This window comes from Dermacentor variabilis, chromosome 1 (assembly GCF_050947875.1).
Source record: "Dermacentor variabilis isolate Ectoservices chromosome 1, ASM5094787v1, whole genome shotgun sequence".
NCBI classification, from domain to species: Eukaryota; Metazoa; Arthropoda; class Arachnida; order Ixodida; family Ixodidae; genus Dermacentor; species Dermacentor variabilis.
The window spans coordinates 135,302,489-135,323,094 of record NC_134568.1 but is presented as its reverse complement, the minus strand read 5'-3'; the positions used below and the strand labels follow the sequence as shown (position 1 = coordinate 135,323,094).

The 20,606-nt window shown below is 44.3% G+C and overlaps 1 protein-coding gene across 1 annotated transcript; it reads right to left on the bottom strand.

Moving 5' to 3' along the window:
- Nucleotides 1-7,327: 7,327 nt before the first annotated feature.
- On the bottom strand, nt 7,328-19,643 carry LOC142584956 (uncharacterized). Its single transcript, XM_075695334.1, has 5 exons — nt 19,454-19,643; nt 10,640-10,701; nt 10,393-10,482; nt 8,397-8,423; nt 7,328-7,497 (listed from the first exon to the last, which is right to left on the bottom strand). Exons 1-5 carry the CDS (start codon nt 19,530-19,532, stop codon nt 7,438-7,440), a joined length of 318 nt encoding a protein of 105 aa, XP_075551449.1. The 5' UTR covers nt 19,533-19,643; the 3' UTR covers nt 7,328-7,437.
- Between the last annotated feature and the right edge of the window lie 963 nt (nt 19,644-20,606).

The following is a 20,606-nucleotide window of genomic DNA, read 5'->3' as shown; positions in this document are numbered from 1 at the left end:
TTGACAAGTGTGCATCGTATGACAAATGTGCATCAATTTTTTGCAACAAATTTAGCCAAAACAAACGCAGCTAGATATGCATAAGAGGCCATGATTCGGCTTCTTGTTATTTATATTGTGTTTTCATCCATATTGTGCCACATGGGGTGTTAATTGAATGAACAAAACATTTCTGGGGTTTTCTGCGCGAAAACTCCGATATAATTATGAGGAACGTCGTAGTGGGGGACCCTGGGGTAATTTTGACCACCTGGGGTTCTTTAACCTGCACCTAATGAACTGTACACGGATGTTTGTCGCGGAGTCTACGTTATTGTTCTTTCGTTGCTTTTTTTTTTTCCTGGGGACATAACTGGCTTTGTGTTCTGGCTTGTGAATTTCTCGGGGAAATTTGTTCCCGAGACCCTTTTTTGTGTAGCTATGCGTTTGTTCTCAAAAAGTTTCTCTTTATATTGAACGCCGCAGCAAATGAGCAGCAGGCGCCTCTAGGAGGTGCTACTATCTCTCCATACATAGATATAATGAAAAAAATTAAATAGTGGGGTTGAACGCCCGAAGCTGTCCAACGTGCTATGAGCGACTAGGAGCGACGTCACAGCAAAGACACATGTACTTAGGCGCACTAGCACGTGCACGTCATCCCTCCGGCTTGGAGTGCGGCGCCCGCGAGGGCAAACGGCGTTCGGTTTGAAATTTCAGCTCTTCTCGCTGCGCGTAGCGATGAAATACTTAGCAGACACGATCGTTAGCTAGCATTGTATGCACGGCGCTTGTCAGCTGAAAATGGCCAGTCATAGGGAGGGGCCATTTAATAGAAAAAGCAACGTTTCCAGATCAGCAGTGAAACAATTAGCATAAGTTACATCAGTTGTTTACATCAGTTACATCATTAGTTACATCAGGCATTGCCTACTATTTCTGGAGGATATTTTTGGCGTATAAGAACGGATTTCAGCTTTTCCGCTTTTTGCTCAAATTGTGCAGATTCGGAACAGATTCTTTTATATCTGTGGGCCTGGGAGCAGGGGATGCTTGCTTTGCAGTGATGGGGGTGGCTACTAAAGAAATGCAGAAATGCGTGCACTGGGGCTGCGCAGCGACCGTTCTCTTCCTCCTTGCCTCGTATCAACAGGAACCTAGCCTGCCGCTACTCCTAGGCGGGAACCTAGCCGCCCCCTTCCTCTCTCCGACTTATGTCTCCCTCCTCCTGTGTGTGTGCGCGCGTGCGTGTGTGCGTGCATGCATGTGCGTGCGTCTGTGCGTGCGTGTGTGTGTGTGTGCGTGCGTGCGTGCGTGTGTGTGCGTGTGTGTGCGTGCGTGCGTGTGTGTGTGCGTGTGTGTGTGTGTGCGTGCGTGCATGCGTGCGTGTGTGTGTGTGCGTGCGTGTGTGTGTGCGCGTGCGTGCGTGTGTGTGTGCGTGTGTGTGTGTGTGTGTGCGTGTGTGTATGCGCGTGCGTCCGTGTGTGCGTGTGTTTGTGCGTGCGTGCGTGTTTGTGCGTGCGTGCGTGCGTGTGTGTGTGTGTGTGTCTGTGTGTGTGTGTGTTTCACTGACTTCCTTGTCCTACATACATGGGACTCCGACTTCCTCTTGCACTGCATCGTTGCCAATAACGCAGCTGTAAATCTACCAAAGTACGGAGGGAAAGTCACTCTCAGAACTGTCCCTTTCGGTTTGATGTATCTGACAATGACCGGGCACCCGGTCTGCTGTCTTCACTATCAGCGCCGAACTGCCATTTTCTTGTAAACTCTGATTAAGATCCGTATATATATATATATGAACCAGGAGAAGGGAAACAGAGGGAGAGAAGCTCAGTTTTTGTTAATCCCTACCATATTTACAAACATGTGTATTACTTCGATTAATATAAAAGACACGGTGATGTTCCTCCCCAACTGAGCTATAATTTGAAGACGTCTAGCTGTAGTGAGAGTTTGAAATTCATTGCTTTGAATAAACTGACCTAGCACGAGTGACCAAACAAATTCCCGATCACTGGGTACACCAGCCAGCGTGCTACTGAATTCACGCAAGCACGTTCGTTTCAACTTCTACTGTCAAGAAAGCGTGACAAAATTGTTTTAGTGAGTACTTTTGCGTACTTCCATAATATATAGAGAGACAGGCCTTCACAATGGTACGCGTCATTTGACAGGCTTTTTTTTTCATGGGAAACCTTCAGTTACACGTGTGCTTTTTGTTGCCGAACGCAACAAAAATAAAATTCTGTTTGTTTGCGTAGGAATTGCGTCAATGCTGGCGTTTACGGCCGTCGGCGGCACGTTTACTCGGAAACACGTATAGGCCTTATCACACCCATTTCGTACACGCACATAACGAGCGTACCCAGGCAGGAAAATGCGCCAGCAAAGCGATGTCGGAATCGCTCTGTGGAAAATGATGACGTTTGAACGGGGTACCATCCCTGCACGTGTATGTAAGTGAGAAGATTTCAGGTCTGTCGCCGCGGGCACCTTCCTGACCGCAGCGGTCAGCGATGAGCGATAACGCGTGCATTACTTGAGCGTTGTCTCCTTATATAGCGCGCCGCATATAACTCTTGATAGCGTGCCAGAAGCGACATTGCTGCTGCAAGCATCGAGACGCTCTAACCGCCAAGCACCGATATTGCGATAAACATACAATATTCACAATAGGCTTGCCGTAGATATTATGTTGATATATAGTCAGTGAGATCATTCATTATAACCGGAAGGCTATCCTGAGGCTATTACAAGAACGAAGGCTCTTTTCAACCGAAACGCGTCTTGGAAACAAAAATACTTATGCGAGAATTCAGAAGCTCATGAAAATGGCAGTTCATTTTTGAAATTTCAATTGAAGTGATGTTTGATTTTCTTTGACGCTGTCCTTGGGCTTCATTGTCAGTTGGCTTTATGTGGCTATAAAATCAGCGAGAATGTCTTTAAAAAATGCTGAAATCGAAGTCAGTGCAGTTTATAGCACACCTTGGGCACTGAATTGTTGATAGTCCCAGCACTTTCACACAGTGAACGTTGGGCTTCAATTTCTTTTCTTCTTCTCTTTTTTATTGCTGTAATTTTTAGCTTGCGACACTTGATCTCAGGTGCAAAATTGAAAAGCGAATTCATGAAAGTGTCATTTCTTGCGAAAATTGTTTGATGAGTGAAAAGTAAGAAAATAGTAGGCAGTGTTAATCTGTGCAAATGCGAAGTGGTTCAGCTTTGCCAAGAATACCGAGTACCTCCGCTTCTTGGGGCGACCGCCCGCGGTGGCTCAGAAAATATGGTTTTCTGCCACCACATCGTTGATGAAAGGGATGGAAGCATCTAGTACATGGGTCACCTCTGTCCCACAACCAGCGTCCGGCAGCTGCGCCTTGACAACCTGAACGGCTCAGGCTTGCTCATTTGCACACCTCTTTTGGAAGGCGAGCGACCTCTGAGGTTTTCTCCTATAGCACATTTCTCTCTGTTTCATAGGCGGAATTTTCATAGGCGGGAAGAGCTCCTGCTCAATTCTTACTCCCTTACCGCAGTTGACGACTTTTCTGGTAGTTACGTTTTTATCTCTTCGATCTATAGGATGCCCCAGCGAACGTTAGCCAAGCTGTTCAACGGAAAAAAAGAACATTTAAAAAACACCGTGCAAGGTACAATCTTAATACCTACGGTGTTCGGTCGTCACACCTCTGACAACGGAACACCGCAGGTTTTATCATTTCATCTTGCAACTCCTTTTTAAAATATTTTACGTACAAGCGTACATGGCTCGCTAGTGAAATCAGCGGTACGCTGTTTGAAGCCGTGAAGAAAGCGAGAGCCGGAGGAGGAAGGCGCCTGGAGGTGGAGAAGAGAATCGCGCGCCGGGGAAGGTACAAAGGAGGGCCCTGAAAGCGCTAAATACTGAAAGTAGCGACACTCTCCTCCACTCCCGCGCTTTCCTCCTCGATTCTCCTCGCCCACCGGCTGTGCGCGCTGCGCACGGCACGCTTCGCAGGCCATCGCGCGCTCGCCGGCCCGATGCATTAGCTGGCACCCGTGATCGCACCTAACTTCGGGATTTTTTTCTCGCTCTATTATTGAACGAAAGCACTAGAAAGGGATGCAATGTGCTTGACTCTACTATGATTCACATTTATCACCTTCTCGTTTGAGCAATGAAAGCGCTAAACGTGCGCGTTTGCGGCATGAATTAACAATCGCAGCGTACTGTATATAGCCCACATTGGCTTTGATATCTTTATACTGGTCACTTCAACAGGGCAGAGCATTAATTAGCGCAGTATTTAATTTAAATTTGTACATTCTTTAATATTTTTCGACACAGTGACGCTCCGTTAAATTCAATTTCAACTAGCGCTGCATTTTCGCGGAAGTACTTTTTATGACACTATCTTTTTGCAGTCGAGCCAGGCAGAAATTGCGGTAATTTAGTTGGACGTCATTGCGTGCGTGAAACTTCAGAAGCAGGACAGTGGCCGCAAAAATGATGCGAAATTTGCTTTAACGTGATTATGGATCTTTTTTGGGGGTGGGCAGTGGGGGAGGGGTTTAGTCCTAAAAGGCTTGGGGCCTCGCGGTGTAATGCATATGCCGCGCATTTAATACCTGGGCTATAGAAATTTGATTCCAGCTTGAAAGAGAACAATTTTTTTCTGGTTTTTCGTGTTCTCAAGAGAGATATATTTTTATTGACTACTGTAGAAGTGAGCGTAGCCAAGGGTTGGCTTGAAATTTATGAATGATTGCTGACGGCAACGGACGAGTAGATTAAGAGATGGGAAGCTTGTGATGCTGTCTCTGTGACTTATTCAGTGTAGCCCATCGAATGCATTCAATTAGTGCCTCAGACGCCCGTGGTGATGCAATATTCAGCGCCGTAAAGGACGATAAGAAAGGATTTAGCCATTCTATGACTGGGTCGGTTTCAAGGAAACAATTCGTACCATTTTAGAAACACAGAGCTTAAGAATCTGACGTTATTGTGATAGCATAACTAAATATAAATTGTCAAGATTTCACCTATGGCGAATGAAAGTCAGCCTTAAAAGGCATCTCTGCTGGCTCGCTCCTCACGTGCCGCTAGACCTCGGAATCGCGGTAGACTTTCACAGTCGCGGCGGTCACACGAAGGCCTTCATCTCTCTAAAGATCGATAGCAGGCAAGAAGATGCTCAAAGCTTATTTGCGCGAAGTTTTGGTCCTCCTTTGCACATTATTCTTCCAATCTGTGGCATTAATGACTCTCCCAGATGTCATTCCTTTTGCAATTTGCCAATAAAACTGTTTCGTAAGAGCTGGAAAAGCTGCCAGCCGCAGCCATTACCATAAGTCTGAGAGGGCGGCAGGGTTTTGCCAGTTTTTTCAGCTACTTACTGAAAAGATCGTGCCACCCCAACACAAATTTCTGACGCAGAGTACAGGTCTGGAGCATAGAATACACAGCCGCTGTGACACACCAGCACATATCTGGCCAGATGCAATTTTTATTGCAGGTGACTCCTGAAACGTTACACGGAAAACACACAAAACATCCAGGATGGCACACACTTCGGAAAATAAAGATATATATATAAACCGCCGGTTAGAAGTAGCATAAGCTCGAACCCAGTAACATGAAACATTGCATGGTGTTAGCCTCCAGACGATATGCGTGAAAAAGGAACAAATATTATTCAGAGTAGCGCACCAGATGCAACATTAAAATTTTACAACATAACATAACTAAAGAAAACGAAGCAGCTGGTTTGTATGCTCACAAAGTTTTGGGCAGGTGGTACAACAAAAAGCCGCGCGATAGCACTCATGTACAGCAAATGAAATAAACAAGATTATCACGCAAAGAATGAGAATATATATACAAATACGACATATATTACTAGAATACATTCAGGCAACACAGAAAAGCATTCAAGTCGGTGAAGAAATGAAAGCGTCATATGAATATAATATTAGGTCCCTTAAAGTAGAAATGCAACGAATCGGCCCAAGGACAGCGAATGCGCCTAAATCCTTGTAGATGCTGCCTTTATTACTTGTAGAAGCCTGGCTGATGACACGCGCTGTATTGCTGCCATATGCACCAGCAGCAAAGGTTCAAATATTTTACAGTATTCCAGATACCGCAGTATGCATGCCGACACTTTTGCTTCCACACTTGCTACTGGTCACGGTAAGTGCCCTCACAGAAGCCTCAGTTCGAACAAATATTTGCATTCGCACTCTTAAGCACTCTTAAGTTTATGCACCAATCAATCCACAGTACCTCGCAGAGGACGGTGTGATTCGTCGGAGTGAAGTCCTTACGTCCGATGTTGTGAATCCACTTTTTTCTGCGACTAATGTCGTTCTTCCCTCGAGGAATCGTGAAAAGCATGAAGCCATTTTCACGCCGGCTTGTGCACTGAAATGCGCAGCAACCCGGCATAACGCGGTGCGAAATGCAGAGTTCGAATTAGCTGAATAAAGCTCGACCCGCGACAGAGGAACACGGCCTGCCCATGGCGCCGAAGAAAAACAACAACACAAGCAAAGCGACGCTTTCGCGCGCGTTTCCAAGGCGACGGCAGTGGCCGGCCGGAGCGGCCAATCATCGGTCAGAAAAGCGCCGAGTGGAGAGGCGGGCGAGGAGGATGTGTGAGGGTTGGCGGCGCGGCGGCAGAGTTCACAGAATGGCGCTACTTTCAAATTATCAAGGGGCTTTAGAAAGCGCGGGAAAGCAACGCCACCTAGAGGGAAGACTAGGTGGCGTTTAGCGAAGCGGGGAAGGAGACAGGACGTGAAGCGTCGTGGAGGAGGGGGGTAGGTGGAGGTGCGCTAGGTTGACCTTCTCTGGCAGTTGGGTGCGCGTTATGGAGGTGCGGGGGTTGTTTCGTGGCGAAACGCAGCACGTACAAAGGGGGTATGAGTCGTCGGCGCACCTAGACTCTGCCGTGCAGCAGCGAGCGAAGTAAGCTTCGTGTTGTCTATGGCTTCAACGCAAACTGAACGGCGAGAACGTAGCACGCACAAAGGCATGAGCCGTTGAAGCGCCTAGACTCTGCCCTCAACGCAAATCGCTTTCAAGATAGGGCGCGCGAGGACGCGGAATACGTATTTGCTGCCGCAATACAACGCCGCCCCACACCCTTCCCCCGGAGCCCAGCGCGCGACGAAAGGCGGCGCGCTTCCTTCCCGCTTTTCTCCCTTGCGCGCGCGAGATTTAACCGCCATCGTCGGCTCACCGCCGCGTGCTTTCACTCGCGCATACAGCATACGGCGCGCAGGGACGATGTTATCTCCCGTGCACTATATATGGAACTTGGCGAAACATAAGGAATTCTATCGCGTTTAAAAAGAAAACTCAAATATGGAAAATCTTTATTTTGGTATGACACTTCCAGCGTGTAGAAATACATTCTTGGTGACTTCAGAAGAGGAGCACTGCACGAATCGCGGCTTCTCAGAACCACATCATCTTCGGCTCGGCTTGCACTCCCTGTAGGCCTTCTTGATGGCTTCCGCCTCGTCACCCTAAAAAGAATAAATCATGCTCGCTTAAAAACTCCGAGTACCACCTATGAAATGTATATCCTGTAGGTTCTGCGTGTTGCCTGTTTGGATCATACTATTAAAATATTTGCAGACTACGAGCCCAACATCCTGGCTGCCTACATTAGAAGCCGGGCTTCATTCCATTTTGGCGTTAACGTTATTATCGCCGTCCGGAATTTATCAGCTATTGTCTTTGTACTTTTAATTACCTAAGACTCGTTCAGTTAAAGGAAAGAGGGAGGGGGTCTATCCATCGTAATGATTGGAATGTCTCAAATAGGGCATGCTTGTTGCGGCTTCCACGATAAGTAGAACAAATTTAAGCGCAAAGTTTCGTTTCAAGCAGCTGCTACCTATTGTTTGGATATTACGGTCCAACTTGTCCTCGTGAAGACTATACATGTCTTCCCAAGGATTGTAGGCCATTTTTTGGTGGAAATAATGCCTACAGACATGATGACGTTTTTAATCAGCCAAGTCATTTGAAAGTTACTCGACTACACTGTGTATTTTGGCATGTAATAATAATAGCATAAAAGTATACATTTGCTGTGCCCGATATAAGCAACGTGGTAGAACAAGGTGTTAGTTCCCTCGATGAAGCCATTTTCTTTTTCTTTATCGAGTGACACTATTTGAGAACAGTGCTTTCATTGCATAACATAATTTCTTTTTTTATGTGGAAGCGTGTGTAAATGTGATGACTTGCTATGTCATCACATTTTTTGAGGTAACTACACCAATGTAGAATTACTAGGAGCCCTCTGATATTTATGCATGAAGGTTACACTAAATGATGCAACTACAGAAGCTTTCGCTTCGACGTAGTGCAAAATTAGTTTTAAGCAAAGAAATTTACGAAATTTAAGAGTACTTACTGAGAACACCGTTTCCAGCAACTCGACCTACATTAAGAAAAAAGTACAAAGTAATTTGTATGAGGTCGATGTTTACGTCAAAGCATGCTATTTGTTGTCGCACCGCTACACGCCAACTGAAAACAAAAGTCATCCGACAATCACGTTTCAAACTTTGTCCTACGTTCTGCCATTGCTATGTAGATGTTTCACGCCACGTTGAAACACTCCATATGATAACTTCGAAGCGGCACACCTTCTAGAAGTGCTTTTTCTCTTTCACGCGGTTTGCAAGCGAAACTCAACAAGTGAACATGCTGCATAATTTTATTCCTTTACTTCTCATTGACAATATTTACAGCGACACATATGGAAACGAAATCCGGACTTCTCAATACCCCGTTTTAGAAGAACAGTAGAACCATTTAAATGCAAAGAGTGGCCATATCACCTAATGTATACTCCTATTTTAGGTAGCCATAAGAGCCTCAACTTGATGGATTTATAAAATAAAACCTCTTGGAGGCCTAAAACAGTGCCACAGTGTTAAAAGTTGGAGAACTGCCCTTGGAAATTGAATTAGTGGCCCTCGAAAACTAATGTTTCATAATCAGTGAAACCAAAATCGTGAGGAGTTGGTGCTTATTCATGACTAGAGTGCAGCGTTCTAAAAAGACACTGACACGAGTAAAAGTGCTACGAAACAAACTAATTAGGGGTTACTCATGGCGCAGGCCTTTTTTTGCGCTCTGTTTTGTGTCCATTTGAATGTGTCCGTCATTTTTTTTTTCTGCAGCCATGCCTTCTTGTGGTAACGTATTAGCAACAGTGCCAAAATATTACTATCATCGTCGCTTTGAAAGGGTATAACAAATCCCTTCAACAGCTTTTATTGAGCCTCGTTAAGTGCGAGCGAACAGGGTAATTGAAGTAAATTACTTGCATGGGGCTATCTGACCACTCCCTCGAAGGGAGAAACTGAAGAGCCTTCGATGAGCTTAGCTCTATGAGCACGTGCTTTACTTTCTTCGAGAGGAAAAGAAAGGACTTGGGAAAAAGTAGAAAAAGAAACCAGAGCAGAACATTTCTATTTTCATTTACTTGAAGGCGTTGGGAACGTTAGCAACTTTCTTCCTTCACCTTTTCACACCACTTGATTGTCATACGCACAAATAGAAATGGCCTGATAAACCAGGAAATGACACCAATTTCATTGTAACATTTTTGTGATTTTGCATATCACACTATTTCTACCATACTGGCAGCCTTACTAACTATAGTGCAGTACCCACACTCAATTTTTGCTGGCTACTGGTTCACGTGTAGTGCAATCACTACTGTTTAGCCAGTATCGTGATTAAGGCTCACAAAATGGGCGTGCTAAGGAGACGGGACCATAGCTTCGATAGCCAATTGTAGCTTTGCACATATTGGTGTATTTTCTGCTATTGCAGAATGTGGTAAAAAGCGGAAGGCTGTAATAATGGGGTAAAAATACAATACCGCGCTCATGCAACATCGCTTTGCTTATTTTACACTTCGCATTTCAAACTTCCTATGCTTCTTGCGAATATTTTAAATTGAAGTTTTAGTCTTCAACCCCACAGCTACAGTGAGGTTACAGTAAGAGACTGAACGTCGAGCTTGACAGATGCGCAGCAATTTTTCGCCTAATCCTGACAAGCTACTCACTTACAGAATACTTCCTCTAGATTTTAATTTTTTTATCGACACTGTCTTTAGTATTATGAAACTTATGGACCAGTTCAGGTGCCTTCTGTGGAGAAACATCTGCAGGATGACTCTTTCTATCTGTAAAGCGTTCAGTACTCAGACATATCTTAAACTTTCACCAAATACTTATAAAATGTTGCTGTGTGCACGTAAATATATTTGTTATTCATTTGGGACTAAACGGAGTACCAAAGGAGTAATCACATATTTTTTCCCCTGCATTGCTACGTCACTCAACCAGAACCAATTTCTACAGCCGAAAGTCTCGAGTGCCTGCACTCACAAAGTCAATGTCTGCGTCGCACTGCTTCTTAACAAGCTCGGCCAGGTTGTCTCCCCTGCTGCTGATGATTCCTGCCGCCTTGCCTCTGAGCTGAAAGAAAAGTCATTACATTTAATTAGGCAGTGTAGTTATAACCGCTAAGACAAGTTTCAATAATCTGCAGTGACCTACTCATTTTTCGATGCTCATAGCCGTAATGGCATGATTAATTAATTAATTAATTAATTAATTAATTGTTGAGTGGTACCTCAGTGGGAACGTGCTCTCCCATGCACTTCAGAACTGCCTTGATTTCTTCATTGCTCTTCCCTGCAAAAGAACGAAAAGTATGTGCGTGCAGCTTAGGCATGTCGTCCAATTTATGGCATTCGCCCCTGGTTTACGCGTATAACCGAGATTCCCGAGCGTCCGCGTCATATTAGTCCCACGACACGGAAAGTATTTGCGTGACGAAGGAGTGCTTAATCTTGTGCACAACAGATTACAAAGCGTCTCACTTCGCTATGTCGATACCCCATGTGCATTTGTCTGGTGCAGACTGCTAATCCCTAATGACAACAATATAGTGGTTGCTTCTTATTATGAACCGCCCAGTGGCAATAGCATTTATCCATTACCCAGTTTGTCAACAAAACTGTCTGCTCCATCATCTGAGATCATTTTCGCTCGGATGAAACTTCAATATACCTGACCTTTAGCGGCACAATAGACGTCCAGTTAATGTTACTCATTCCGCACACCACTCTTGTCTATATGAGCTAATAAGGACATTCAAACTTTTTTTTTCAATTCGTGGACTTTCCAACAAGGAATACTGATTTTGGGAAGTTACCGCAAGCAAAACACGAGACTTGTAGAAAGGGACAACACGAAGCGGTCCCTTTCTTCAAGTCTCGTGTTTTGCTTGCGGCTACTTCCCAAAATCATGAATCACCAAATGGCCTACACCCACACTCTGAGGAATACTGCTACAGGAGGCAAAATTCTGGATTTATTATTTATTTGCTTAATATACTCTCAGGAGTCAAAGGCATTACAGAGGGCATTACATTACAGAAACAAATGAAAATACATGAACAAAAGCACAGTGCGCCAAAAAAAAGTTACAGAGGCTTCTGATTATACAATTTTAGCGAGTGCTTCACAATACTCTACTAAATAAGTGGTCATAATAAATTCATGTTATATACAGGTGAGCAGGTGGTTATATTATGAGCAAAAATTAACACAGCTGATTATGCAACGTTAGCGAGAGCTGTTCCTAATTGCTGGTCATCATGTATAAATACAACTTCTTCGGGAATGTGGTTCCAGTCAGCGGATCAACGAGGCAAAAAGCACGAAAAGAAGGTGTAGTGTGACATGATTCAAGACCAGCCTTATAACGATGATCAATTAGAGCAAATCGGTACTGTGGTTGGCAAATTAGTACGTCGCGTAAAGTCGAATGATGGTAAAGCCTGTGAAAAAATAGTTAAACGCGAGATTTTACGACGAGATAATAGTGGTGCGAGCGTCAGGTTAGTTTTCATCGCAGATATACTTGCGGTTTCATTATAATCACACAAAATAAAACGAACTGACTTACTCTGAACAAGTTCTAATGCACTAACTTAGTTTCTCCTGAGTAGAATCTCACACAGCGCTTGTATACTCCAACTTGGGACATACTAGTGCCTCATAAATAAGTAGTTGTTACAGAGGCATAAGGGAGGTCAAAGAAAGCATTGTTAATTGCGTAGTGGGCATGGACCGTCCCTGCTAAGTTGGTGGCGATGTGTGCACCTATAATACATTTACATGAGTCGACAAGCGCCAGGGAAACATTATTGGCCAGAGACCGCATTTTCTTAAGTTTCTTAAGTGATATGTATGTGGGCTATTTGTTGTTCGGGGTACGCGCATCATTTTTCATGGTTAACGTTAAGTTCCACTAATCAGTCTTTTCACCAGTTAGCTATAGTATTAAGGTCATACTGAAGGTGGGTAGCGTCATCAGAAGCAGATATTTCGAGCAAGAGAGCACAATTCTCGACAAAAAGGGGAATGTTAGAGAACAGGGAGGTGGTTAATGTAAATAAGAAATAAGAGAGATGCCGGCACCGACCGTTGTGGCACACTGGAGGTTACATCACTTAGTGGCAAATTACAGCTATTTGCAGTAACAAAATGCATGCGATTAGTAAGGAAACATTCAATGCACATCGTCATTTCTGTCAACGTTCAGTTGATTTAGTTTTGAAAGATCAAGAGCTCATGGTATATGCTGTGAAGTGGTTTTGCGAACTCTAAAAAAATAGAATCTGCCTGTGGCGAATGATTAAGGATACGATTCAATTTGAGCGTAAATATTGCAAGCTGTGTTTTACAGGAGAAGATGTGTTTCACAGTTGTTCATTAGTCCATGCTGTACTGATGTAAAAAAAATATGTTGGCTCTCTCCTAATGGAGCGTAGATTTAAGCATGAAATTGCAACCAGCAAAAGGGATTGGTTGGAGATGCTGCTAGCCACACTCTTAAAATGGGTGTAGTGCATGTGTACAATGGCACATCCCACCACACCACACCGTACCACACCACACCACGCCTTACCGCACATTGTTCTATATGGACGCTGCCCAGGAAGAAGAAGAAAACCGGTTGAAGGCCACACGACATGCAGTGAAAGACGCCAGGGAGGCATAGCGCACTGCCCAGCTAGAAGACTGAATTGAATTCTTGGGTTTTACGTGCCAAAACCCCGATTGGATTATGAGGCACATCATATAGTGGGGGACTCCAGATTAAGTTTGACCACCGGAGTATCGTTAACGTGCCTTTATTACACGGGACACAGGCGTTTTATTTCATTTCACTTCCATCGAAATGCGGCCGCCGCGGCCGGCGATTTGGTCTCGCCACCTCGTGCTTAACAGCGCAACACCACAACCGCTAAGCCACCCCGGCGGGTAGAAGCGCCACGCAGCGTGGCGCCTTCTCTCGAAGCGACTCAAAACCAGCGCCACGGAACTCACGGACCGCTGGCGTTCAAAAGAGCGCTCAGCGCCAAAGGTTGACATGGGAAATGTGTGGTGCCCTCTATCTGCCTTTTGAATGTCGCTATTGGAAATGACAAATAAAACATCAGCGTACTAGAAGTTACAGCTTGAGTGATATTGCGAACAGACATTAGGAAGAACTCGGAAGGAATATTTTTGTAACTTGTTTGGGCAGTAACTAGCGCATGTAATGCGGTCCTTTAAGAAGGGTTTAGGGCCATGGATAAATTGCATTTTCTTAATTTTTGACTGGTTGCCCGGATGATCTCGTTTTGTCCTCGCAATCTGCCCGCATAATGGCTTTGGCATAATGGGAGCTAAAAGCATTTCATGCTTAAAAATGCGTTACATTATAGAAAGTCAATATTCGTGAATATTATGTGCTTTCTACAGCAATTACTTAGGAGTGTTGTTTAGTTGATTGGATGAGTTTCGCAAGGCCAGGAGTAGCGACAATCACTGGAGGCATATCTACATACGTAATCCTAGTGCTGAGTAGTAGGTAGGGCATTATTCCAAGCGATGGAAACAGTTCGGATAAATGTGTCGTTAAGGGTAGCAGCGCGTCGTTCAACCGGGATGCAGGATTTGGTCGAGTCTTCCGAAGCTATATACACGTCACATATAGGGTTAATTACACTCCAAAATTTATTAACGTTAGTCTTCAACAAAGACGGAAGAACATTAGACGAAGGCAGACTCCGCGTTCTTTATTGATGCCAAGTAGGATTCAAATGCAGTATTATAAGCAGTTGCGACCCGCCGTGGTTGCTTAGTGGCTATGGTGCTGGGCTGCTAACCACGAGGTCGCGGCATCAAATCCCGGCTGCGGCGGCTGCATTTAAATGGGGGCGAAATGCGAAAACACTGACGTGCTTAGATTTCGGTGTACTTTAAGGAACCCCGGTGGTCCAAATTAATCCAGAGCCCGCCACTACCGCGTGCCTCATAATCGAGTCGTGATTCTGGCACATAAAACCCCATAACTCAATCATTTAAGCCGTTGTCCACATGAACGCTTTAGCGGAATCTACGAGAGCAATAACAAGAAGGCGTCACCACGTGTAGGTGTCAGCTATTGTCACATGCAAGAGAGTCGAATTAGCTAGGATGTGCCTGCCAGATTTTCTTTTATAAAAATGGGGTTATTATGTTACAATAGTGCCCACTTTGACAAAGAAAGAGCTGGAAATGTTTTTAGGAAAAAACTTCTTTCTCTGGTTAATAAATTGATTTCAAAAAAGCTACGTCATCGAGAAATACTGCCGAAAAAGCTTCAATGAACAAAGTACTTCGGAAATCCGTAAAAAAAGAAATCTCAGGTATATAAAGCATTCAGGAAATCGCAGAACCCTAACTTATATACTAAGTTGAAAGTTTAGTGCTCAAAATTCCGGGCCGACCTAAAGCTAAGCACCTGCCCACGTCAGCCGAGAAAATAGTTCCGAACCCGAAGGAAGTATTGCGGTGCATTGAAAATGGTAAAAAGTACGTAATTCTGAAACGTCTACAACTTCGCTGTGAACTAATTACGACGAGTAAATGAAGCTCGGCGTGATGGTAGAGTCGTCTCCAGTTTCAGTTAGATTAGGTTGAGATTAGATTTTCCATTAGATTGAGAGCTGCAGAGCATTCGCGAGAAACTAGAGATAAATATTTTTTACTGTCAAGGCGACGCATAGACGGATGGACATCGACCACCGCCGGAGGGTAGCTATATACAGCTTTGTTGTAAATAACAACGATAAGGAGTGCAACTATAGGCCTCTGTCCTTGATTTCTGTCTCTTGTAAAAGGGTGGATAATGGGATACACCCAAGTTCAATTAATCATTAGCTAGAATAACTTTTTGACGCTTCCGAGCATATTTTCCGTTCCGGTTTATCGTGCACGACGCTATTTACCGCGTTTATTCATGATACCGCCTTGAGTTTTGATAAGGGTGAGCAGCTGGATGCTGTTGACGTCGTATCACACGACGGTCGCCTGTACAAACTGTCTTCCCGAGGAATACCTGGTTATCAGACGAATTAGTGATAATTTGAGCGTGCGCCAGCAACGTGCCGTTCAGAATAGTGAATTGTCAACATCTGCGGATGTATTGTCTACCGTGCCAGAGGGTTCTGTGCTGTGACCCTCATTGTTTCTGGTATCTATAAATGACTTCACCGTTGACCTACGATGCTCCGTGATGCTATGCGCCGTATCATCCTGTCAGGCGCATTATTGGCATGACTACTCAGGAGGCAGATATTGATAAGGTTTGTAGCTGGTGTGGCACGCGAGCAATGCATTTAAACACTGAGACATGTTACCACATTCAGTTGACAAACAAGAGACAAATACTTAATTGATCCTACTTCCTGCATACCAAACTAGTAACAAACGTTGGCAGGGTAAAACACTTGGGTATTATTTTCGCGCCTATCCTAGATTGGACTTTCCACACAGTTGAGATTACGGAAAATGCCTGCTGCCTACTATACTTCTTTCAAAAAAACTTGAAAAACGGCCCCTCGCGTCCTGAAAGATACTATTTATTTTACCAATATAAGCCCGATTTTGGAATATTCGTGTGTTGCCTGGGACCACATCACAGAAATATTAAATGGATGCGTTGGAAGGATTCCAGAAACGCGCGACAAGGTTTGTAAGCGGTAATTACAACTTTTTCTTCAGAAGTTATTTCAGGAAAGACTGATTGGGAAAACGCTTTCCTCAAGAGGGAAAGCATTAGGATTAAAACTCTTTTTTACAACATTTAGAATAATCGCACAGGTATTGATAAATACGAGCTTCTTCTCCCTCCGTAATTCATATCGTAGCGAAGAGAAAATAGTGAAAAGTGAGAGGATAAAAGTGTCGCATTAATGTTCTCAAGTATTTGGTTTTTTTTTTCAACGCAATTCACGAATGGAATGGCCTGCCGTGTTGGCTTAGTGGCGTTGGCGTTGCACAGCTTAGCCCAGGGGTCGCGTTCAGATGTGCTCGAAATGAAAAAAAAAAAACACCATCATGCATGCGGTGCACGTTAAGGAGCCCCAGGTGGCCAAATTAATCCGGAGTCCGCCCCCTATAGCGTGCCTCATAACCGTATGGTGGTTTTAGCCCGTAAAATTAGAAAATTTCATTAATATTAAATCACCAATTGAATGCGCTGTCGGATGAGACATTATGTATGCGTAACTTGTTACAAGAAATCGATAGTACGGTGTGAAACTGGGCGGCAGCCTGTACTCAGTTCAACGTTACCCTGTAGTACCTTGTAACCCTGTGGTGTCATGTATCCTGCATTTTACTCACGCTTGGCGTTTGTGTTTCCATTGTACCTTTAGTCGTCGAGTTTTCATTTTGATGGCGCGTTTTTCTGGGCCTTTTCTTGGTATTTCGGTTGTATTGTTAATCCCCCTACTATAATTCCCGAAGGGGCTGTAAGTTTTCAGTGTAAATAAATAAATAAATAAATAAATAAATAAATAAATAAATAAATAAATAAATAAATAAACACTGCAAGGAAAGAGCAGAAAGTGACGCCAATGACCACTGCCATGCGGTGACATTAACTACACAGCTTCGCACTTATCTGAGTAGAAAACGAATCCTTCAAACGTACCCGAGAGAGAGAGAGAGAGAGAGAGAGAGGAAAGGGGAAAGGCAGGGAGGTTAACCAGAGAAAAAGATCCGGTTGGCTACCCTACACTGGGGAGAGAGGGGAGGGGGAGGTAAAGTACCCGAAATTTAAAAGGGTGATAGTAAGGACAAAAAATTATACATATCTCGATTTGGTGATCGAAAACACGATGAAGCTGGACTACAGAAGTTAAATTAGTGACTGCACTATTGAGCCAATGTCTGATATGCCATCTTCAATAACACACGAGCAAAATGCGCCCTTTACAAGTGCAATATTAAGGCTAACAGGAGAGCTACCGGAAATCACAGGCTTCATCAAGCGCCGAAGCGAGCAGTGACCCTGAGTTAGCGTACATAAGAAGTCCTTGTCCTTGTTTCATCGCTGCAATACTGATCGGCTACGGCGCTTTTAGATTAACGCAAGAACAGGTGCAGGGCGCTTTCTTTTGTGTATAGTTTATGTTCTAACTTGAGATACCTCTTTCCCAACACTACGAGCGAATTGGTCAAGAAATAGTTATACAGAGCCTCAAAGGCATGAGCAAAGACGCAAAAGCGAGTGAAAAAGGAAGGTCAAATACCCCAAAGTGGTACGCCCCATACAATAGACGGGCATCGGAGTACGCCTACATTTCATGGGAGAATGTTGGCAACGCAGCTCATGTTCATGACTGTGTGTTTGAACCTTTAAGTTTATAGAAAAACTCGTTGTAGTACTTTTTTTAAAGGTCTTTATTTAGAAAAAGCATGCTGCAGTTTTTTTTTTCATACAATGATTTTGCGGTACGGAAACTCAGGCATGCAAAACGCTGTGATAAGAAGAACGACAACCGCAACACAAACTTCACAAATTAATTAATACCAACCATTACTCTCTACAAACTTGTACCCACCACAGTGGCTTAGCAGTTATGTTGCTGCGCTTCTAAGCACGCGCTCGCGGGATCACATCCCCGCCGCGGGCGGCGGCCGCATTTCGACAGGAACGAAAAGCAAGAACGCCCGTGTCCGTGCATTAGGGGCGCGTGAAAAATCCCTTGGTGGTAAAAATAAATGCGGAGCCCACCACTACAGAGTACCTCACAATCCAATTGTCGTTTTGGCACGTAAAGCCCCAGAATTCAAATAAATTCTGCCAACTTGCTCAGCATTCTGTTGTTTTAGGGTGTTGTTTAGCAGCCCCGTAATAAACAATGTTATCGCTAACATTGTTTCTTATGAAGAAAACTACAAAACGATCAACTTCACTTCTTAGTCACGCAGAAGATATTGGAAAGTCAACGCTAAGCTTTTATTTGCACAGTCACTTTTCGTTGCTAGGCCCTGAAGCACGAGAAAGCGACATGCTCAAGTAAAAAATTTCGAGCAGTCAAGTTTGGAACTGAGAAATGCTGTTTCAACAGGACGTTGTTTGCCCAAAGGGCGAGGTATATCACGAAACAAGAAAAAATTATCTCGGGCATGGCTTTCGCATCTGGCAAAAATGATTTACGAATGCATGTCAGGCCCAATCCAACCTCCACAGTTCTTATATTGCATAAAAATAATCTGAGCGTGCTCACGGCAATTGAAAAACAATAACGTACAGAATAATTATGAAAGAAAAACATTTGTCAGCCCTACACACACCGGGAACGACTTTCGTTATTGCGCCATTAATATTACCACGAACGTTGTATTGCGTTGTGGCGCCAAACCAAGCTCGTTGACGCCCCATAGTGCACATTACCACTAATTTCAAATAATCTAGCACCATGGATTCGTTCTCCTTAGCGCCGAAATTCGTTTTATAATGACATACAGATACTGCTATGCATGGCCCACATTTAAGATCTCTGTCTGCTTTCTTGTGGGCACTGCCTGAAAGTAATTATGGGAAAACTTGCAACAGAAAGTTGCAGCAGTAGCAGCGCTTGAAGTAACAATCCAGCTTCGGCGCAACAAGTTTTAAGAGACATAAACATATGCCATAAAATACAAACGATCAGAAATGTGCCCTGTTAGAGTAACGTGACCAGGAATGGCGAACAACCGGAACATGTGCGCACGTACGAAGAGCATATTTGCTTCGTTTATGCGCACGAGCCCAGAGCCGCGGCTCGCGCAAACGTAAATTAAGGCATTTTATATAGAAAGAGCTCGACATAGATTGCCTTGGAGCGCTTTGACATGAATCCACAACGGTAGCCAGAAATGACAAGCGGAGAAACCAGCCCGATGAAGCCTAAGCTCTCGGAAAGTACATGTCACCGGACTTTCAGTTGGCTTTGGCTTTGTTGCTAGAAAAGTCTCTTCAACATGAAGTACATTGTCATAACTTTTAATGGGTCACGCTGAAAAACTCAGTCATAGTAATATAATGAAGACTAAGGGTAATAAGCTTGCTTACCGCACAGCTCCCTACCACCGGCAGCCTCAGCGAGGAAGGCTCCAGCCAGGATGAGTCCGCAGACAAGGAGCACTTTCATCTCGAATAACCTAAAAGCGCTAAGAAAAGGAAAGAAGGCAGACACAAAGGGAGTGTGGAAGTGTCCGAAGATTTAGGTGACCAACTGCGACGGAGAGCTAGATTGAATAATAACCGGCGAGCCCGGTTATATATACGCAAGCGCTCTCTTGCACGTGTCCTTGTCGGGGCTTGAAACGCTGAGTCAACCCTGAAACTGCAAACCCTTTCTTTCCTCTTGCTTGTGAAATTTTGCGCCCGTTCAGCACTAGCCACCTTTCATACCTGAGTAAGAATATTATGTAACAAAAACTCTCAAAACAAAGACTAAAGATAAAAATGGAGAGGGGCTGCTTGTTGAGTGTAGGACAAGAGGAGAGCCAGGGTCATGTAACAGGAAGCTTCTACGCAACGTTGATACGCATCACGCCCTCTGATCGGCCAGTTCGCTCTGCCTATCCCGCGTTTTCTTATTCTTTTTTTTATTTTAGTTACGCTCGATCCTAATCTGATCGCGCACGCTTGGACGATGCCGAGATTACGGCCAAGCGCATTATGCCAGCATTACGCACCACGGACGCTCTTTCCACGTTACGTTCGCTGGTCACGCTCGGAATGGAAAACTTCCTCCCATCGCGTTAGCACGTCCCGCTTGCCGCAGCAAGTGCACATCAAACCTCTCATTTTCCTACTGCGCCATCGATATTTTTTACGCTCTTTACGGCTCAAAAAGCAAGGACCCGAAGTACACTGTGAACCGTCAGTAACACGGCATGTGTTACTGGTGGTTCATTCTCTCCGCACAGTGCCTTCTAAATTGCTGTTGGTGCTTCCAGCAGGGCCAGACGTGTTTTCTTCCCGAAGAAAGAAAGGAAGAGAGAACAGAAACACTTTAATGCAACAAACACGATTACATGCACCTGTGCGTTATGAATGATGAGCACTTGGCGCGTGCCTACTGAGATACATGAAGGTGGCCTCTGTTTTCCTTGTGCATTTTGTTTCTTGTTCACTCGTCCCCATAGTGTATCGTAGCCAGCTGCTTTATATTTCTGGCTGACTCTAGGGCCCATATTCACAAAGTGTTCTTACGCTT

Bases quoted from the DNA above. Each gene is read 5' to 3' on its own strand.
- LOC142584956 (XM_075695334.1), bottom strand. From the start codon at position 19,532: ATGAAAGTGCTCCTTGTCTGCGGACTCATCCTGGCTGGAGCCTTCCTC. The intron at 10,483-10,639 runs GTACCACTCAAC...CTTTTCTTTCAG, and splicing joins GAGAGCACGTTCCCACTGAG to CTCAGAGGCAAGGCGGCAGG. The intron at 7,498-8,396 runs GTAAGTACTCTT...TATTCTTTTTAG, and splicing joins TGCTGGAAACGGTGTTCTCA to GGTGACGAGGCGGAAGCCAT.